The following is a 6,268-nucleotide window of genomic DNA, read 5'->3' as shown; positions in this document are numbered from 1 at the left end:
TATGGAAATTTATTCTCTACCATCCACCTAATAATTATTCATAATTAAGCCAACTTAGATATATCTTAATTCCCTATCTACTGACCCGGGAAAAATCAAATTTCTTGAAATACAAACCTGATTTTATCCCTAGTGATAATCTTGTTAAATCTAAAATTAATACAAAATTATCTTCATTTAAACTAAAAATTTCTATATAATATATATATATATATATAAACACTACAATATAAATATGAGAACACACGATACCCTCCTACTAACCAATCCCAACCACTTAAACTACCAACGAAAGACTTTCAATTTTTTTATCTTAGCATCCGGCATTCATCACATCACGACGCCTTCTAAAATATGTAAGGATACCCGGGTGGGCCTTCGTCTGACATAAAAAGATGACTACAATAAAGAAAACAATTTGGAGCACCAAAAACAAAATAGTTGACAGTTGATTCACAACGAAAACCGTGCACCGACCAATTAGCTACAGTTGCGAAGCTGTTATAAATTTGTGCCATTCTCTGGAGTTTCTTAGCTTGCAGTGCACTAGTAGCTTCCTTGAGCTCAGCAGAATCTAATTCTGTTTTTCTCTATCTTTCGTTCAAAAATGAGGATGTTGATGCTTTCCATGGCTTATGTGGTAGCGCTTGAGATTTTCATGATGGCAGTATGCTCCGAGATCGTTCATGGTGTCCATTTCAATAAGCATAAGTTAGCAGAAGTAGGAAGTGATTGGCAGCCAGCCACTGCTACATGGTACGGCAGTCCAGATGGAGACGGGAGCGAGGGTAAGGGCAACGTTAGCTCCTATATTTCTGTTCATGATAATTATTTAGAGTGTCATATTATTTTTATGGTAGATGTAATGAAATTTGAGAACCATATGGTTATGAAGAAAGTGTACTATTGCTTTGTAACAGGTGGTGCATGCGGATATGGCACATTAGTGAAACAAATGCCTTTCCAATCAAAAATAGCTGCAGGAAGCCCAGCCCTATTTGAAGGAGGGAAAGGATGTGGGGCTTGTTATCAGGTATACTTGCATTTATATTGCATGATTTACTCTTTGAGGTATTCATAAAGTTTGGCATCTCGTGATAAGTTGTGTGTAAGCAGGTAAAGTGCACAGAGCATGGTATGTGTTCTCAAGCCCCGGTTACTGTGGTGATTACCGATGAATGTCCCGGTGGAATCTGCTCAGGTTCCGGCAAAATACACTTTGATCTCAGTGGTACTTCCTTCTCCGACATGGCATCTCCCGGCACGTCTTCCGCTCTGCTTAACACTGGAATCCTGTCTATTTTATTCCGACGGTATTGATTTACTCTTTCTCTCACATCAAAATAGCTTTGAGGAATTTGCAGACTTGAATTTCTTTTGGGGGTGTTTCTATCGTTTTATTTTATTGAGCATGGCTTAAAATCCTTCTTTTTTGGTATGATATAGTGTACCTTGCGAATATCCGGGGAAGAATATTGCATTCCACGTTAACGCAGGCGCCACTGAATATTGGTTTGCGGTCCTTATTGAATACGAAGATGGAGATGGCGATCTTGGCGCAGTCGATGTAAAGCAGGTTTGTTAATGTAAAGATCAGTTCAATTCCACTTGTGTCTATCAATCCATCATTACAAGTAAATTCGTGTTTGGATTTTCATGTACGCAGGCAAACTCTGATACATGGCAAGGGATGGAACAGACATGGGGTGCAAATTGGTGTTTGAATAGTGGCCCTTTAGAATTTCCGCTCTCTATTCGCTTGCAGTCTCTTTCAACTGGAAGAACTCTCACTGCAAATAACGTTATTCCACAGAATTGGCAACCCAGTGCTACATACAGATCACTTGTCAACTATGACTAATTGTCTCTATCCATGCAGCTTATCATCTGTGGCATTTGTGCAAATTTGTTATGTGCTTATATGTATAGTATTATACTAGGCATTGAAGTTTTACAATGGTTAATGCCGTATACTTATAAGTTATGGCAGTAGGTCTCTATAGGTCCACTATACGTAGACTATGTGTTTTCTTAAAATTAATTAAGATAATGCATCAAATTGTTTCGATGGTGGTTCAATTCGAGAATCTATGTTTATGATTGCTTATTTTTCGTTACTATTAATACCAGCTGCAGCTGTATCGTTTTATGGATGTTCCTCATCTTTTTCTTCGATTTTACCACCACATCTATCTTTGTCCGACGCTGTCTGTTGGATTCGCACATCTTTCCACTGTACAAAATTTTACCGGGCAGAGGAGAGGAGTCTCACTCAGAATTCATTTGCTGCAAGGTAAGTTTTATGAGAATTTAGTTGTGTCGAGATAATCGCAACTTCCCATAAGCAACCTAAATGGGATCACCTTCGTGAGGTGTACAAAGCCATTAAATTTTGTGAAGTATCATTGGTTAATGTAGATCCCAAATACGCATCTCTGGTGGGACAGGAAATATGCTGAACATTTCTTGTAAAGTATAAATACCAAGCCTGACGCCACTGTGAAGTATAAATACCAAGTCTGACGCCACTGTGAAGTTCAATGGGAACGCTCATTATTTGCCTGCGTGGTATGTCAGCATCTTCGTTGATTGCAAAAATGTGGCCTTTTACACAGCAAAAATTGGTTCCCAGAATACTTGAGTATAAATGAAGCGAACAGATCAACCGTTGACAGGATCCGTTTATGTGAAAACAGAAGATTTAGATTTTGGAATGATAAGGTCAAATTGGAGTTGGCTGCATGAGCAAGTGTATTTATTTGGGGAAGGTACGCAAATCCCCAGCCTGATTTAGTTGAACAGACACAATTGAAGACTCAGTAACTAGTAATAGTACATGGATCCAAGTCCATCAAGACGAACTATTTCTTCATGATGGGAGTCAACCGACGATTTTCTATGAGCAAATATTTACGGACCCAAAACCAAAATCCCCAATGCCCTCTCTTTTTTGTACATGACGAGGACATGAAATCAGTGAATTACACTTTCATATGCACGCCAACGCGAGATCGCAAACCAAAATATAACTTCAGACACACTTTCCAGCTCTTACTTTCATTACAACATATATGATAGATGGTAAGATCTAACATACCATATGTATCATTACACGATGCAAAATAAACCTCCATAGCCCCATAATAAAACACAGAACTCATTCACGACAGAACAGAGTAAAACAAAAAATAGATAGGGGTAAATCTATTTGTGAAATATTAACAAGCCACATTTTATATTATATGTTAAAACATAAGTTAATACATTCGCGTGAAAAATGGAACCTGCAGCTCCTAAGTGAAAATATAAAAAACTTACTATTTACGCAACACTAGAGTATTCTGTAAAACTGGTTTTCACGTGCCCACCAATATTTCTTCCAAGATTTTCTATTCAATGACTCTAATAACTTTTACATCCATATTTATGTCTACATACAAATTTACTAAAAAAATAATTAATACTCAACATAGACTATTTTATATAATTGTGGAGTGAATGTTTACCCATACTTATTTACTAACTTCATTAAATGCTTTAACTTCTGTGATGCGTTGCCGAATGGTCCGGCCTATACTTCTTCTCTTTTCGACTGCAAAATCGCAACTATGCAGTGGTTGACTGAGCAACCATTGTGTTTGTCAGTGTGTTTATGGTTGGGATTATTATTTCCAACTGAGTGTCTGATGTTTCAAAATTTTATGTGTACTTACATCCTTTTGTTCTGATATTTAATCAGCATTTTGTTTTCCAAATTATTTCCCAGCACAGCGGTAAAGAGACGCGAGCAGATCACTGCCTTTTCATGTTTTGTCAAATCCTCTTAGCACTTTGTGAGTGCTTCTATCAGTCCTGGTTTTTTTAATCTGAGTGCTGGTTTTGGATATGTTTTCTGGTTCTCTACGGAAGTTATCTTCTGTTAGAAACCTCCACATAGAGTTTACTTACTGAAAATTAGTTCAGGATGGTCTAATATTATTACGTTGTCAACAGCATAAGCATTTTTGCACATTAATTATCGCTTTGCGCTCTTTATGCAAGTATATTAATTGTACCATGCACTGCTATGTACTAGGCAATTGTGTATGATCAGCATCTCAGGTTTAGTATCAAAAATATTTCCAATTTGCAACGATGGTTTGTGTCTCAGCACCGATCTCTAATCCCACACGCCACACAACCCTTCGGTCTCAATTAAATGTAATAGAAAGAAAGAGCAATAATGAAACAGAGCACTCTATCAAATCAATGGAAGACTTGAGCTACAGAGGCATATAACCGAATTGGTATTGTCGTTGAGAATAGTGTGCAGGGACTCTGAGATGAGTATTATTCAATATTTTCATTAGCGTTACTAAGATAAGAGAGGTTTCTGCATGAAGCAATCAAAGTTCCCAACCATCTTCGATAATTCAAAGTCTCCTGGAATGGTTTCAGTGTCTAAGCGAAATAAATTATCCAACTTAGTGAAAAGAAACTTTAAAGAGCACTGTAACTCTTGGATTACATCATAAAATTCTCAGGTCATAGAGCCTATGATTATAAATAGTATTTTGTGAAAAAGATTAAAAAAAATCATAATATGTAACATCACCTAATATATTGTTTTGTAATTTTCTATAATTTTAGGTGGCTTTAATTATAAAAAATAAATTAGGGTATTTTTTATAATTTATTGAGTAGAGAGGTGTTTTCCAACTTAATATGGTAGAGATGTTGTAGCCTAGGCAGCATAAATGTCCTCTGTCATAGTTCTCAAGCCAATAGTTAAACTTGTAGTCACATACAACTTCACAAACAAAAGAAAACCCAATATGGTAGAGATGATGTAAGTAATACCAAGTGGCTCTTGTTGTTTTTACCTTTTATAAATTTGCTTTTGATTTTGAAAATGAACTCCCAAGGCTCTACTGATGTGCAAAGTTTATGGGTTTATTATAAATAAAGAGATCTCATTTAGGTTTTGCACTTCTACTAGGGCTTCGTGAGGGCTTCTGGCGTTTGCAAGGATTCCAAGTGGGTGCAACATTTTCGTGATCCCAGGTCATAGGGCTACATTTTCTTCTAACATCTCTCATTGTGGTCGCTCTATGAGTGGCTCCTCGAGGAGGGGGGCGAGGAGGGTACGACCCTCCTCCTACAATAATGAGATCAACGGATCAAATAAAGGCACTTGGTGAATCTCAAGTTCAGCTACTGATGGAAAGGAAAATGAAGAGACACCTATGATGGGGGTCCAATGTCAAGTAAGGAACCAAGGACTTTGTTTGCCTAAAGTTACCTAAAACCCAAATTTTGATCCAAAATAACCAGTTGGAAAAGACCTGGAAATTCATGAAAGATCATGCCCTTATCTATAAATTTATGTGTATTTAGTCGAAGGAACAAGAAATCCTTCAATGGGTCCATGCGAAATGGAATCCTAATTGGCCAATCAAGCTTAGGTTGTGAGTGAAAGGTTTCTTTACAATGATTTTTGTAGAGCTAAGAGATCGGAAAAAAGTCTTTGAGAATCGGTCATACTTCATGAACAATGCAAGGTTATTCATCTGCTTCTGGGAAGAATGTTACAATATGGAGAAGGAGCAATTTCTAGCCGTGTTAGTGTGGGTTCGCCTCCTCTCCCTACCCAAGGAGAGGTCGACCCAATTTCATCACCCTTCAATGACACCATCTAGGATCTGAAGCTTTCTGATGTGGAGACCCAAAATGGAGTCCATACATGGAATAATTATAGAAGTGGTAGCAACAAATCGCTAGTAGATTGGATCGATTCCTCATCTCATAATAATCCATTCTTATAAATGTTTTCATAGAAGCCATGATCATGCCTAGCATGGGTTCTCATCATTGGCCCATCCAACTGAAGATTGATATGAAATCAACTCCCAAAAATAGACTTAGATTTAAAATTTTTCTGGTTGAGGCATCCAGGGTATGTAGATAAGTTGGCTCAATGGTGGAGGGAGATTGACGTATAAGATAGTAGCGACATGCAAAGATTCCAAAGAAACTCAAACAACTAAAGCTTAAGATCAAAACCCATAACATACATGAATTTGGGGACATCATGCAAGACAAAAAGTAACTTGGGATTGAAATGGAAGAGTTTCAGAGTCAAATCATTAGAGAGGGATGATGAGAATGGATAGCTATAGAGGAGGAAATAATTAGTCATGAGCTAGAGCAGAGGAACAAATAAGAGGAGATTTTGTGGAGACATAATTCACGAATTCAATGGCTAAAGGAGGGGGAGCGAAACAATTGT

At 37.4% G+C, this 6,268-nt stretch overlaps 1 protein-coding gene across 1 annotated transcript; it reads left to right on the top strand.

Moving 5' to 3' along the window:
• Window positions 1-551: 551 nt before the first annotated feature.
• On the top strand, window positions 552-2,021 carry LOC149140623 (expansin-B16-like). Its single transcript, XM_089447943.1, has 5 exons — window positions 552-788; window positions 921-1,033; window positions 1,117-1,313; window positions 1,447-1,576; window positions 1,667-2,021. The coding sequence occupies exons 1-5, from the start codon at window positions 608-610 to the stop codon at window positions 1,859-1,861; spliced, it is 816 nt and encodes a 271-aa protein (XP_089304069.1). The 5' UTR covers window positions 552-607; the 3' UTR covers window positions 1,862-2,021.
• The last annotated feature ends 4,247 nt before the right edge of the window (window positions 2,022-6,268 follow it).

Source organism: Pinus tabuliformis, chromosome X (genome assembly GCF_031772625.1).
Source record: "Pinus tabuliformis cultivar Carrire ecotype Pingquan chromosome X, CPIR1, whole genome shotgun sequence".
Taxonomy (NCBI): Eukaryota; Viridiplantae; Streptophyta; class Pinopsida; order Pinales; family Pinaceae; genus Pinus; species Pinus tabuliformis.
The sequence above is the reverse complement of the archived record's forward strand: the minus strand, read 5'-3'. Positions and strand labels throughout refer to the sequence as shown.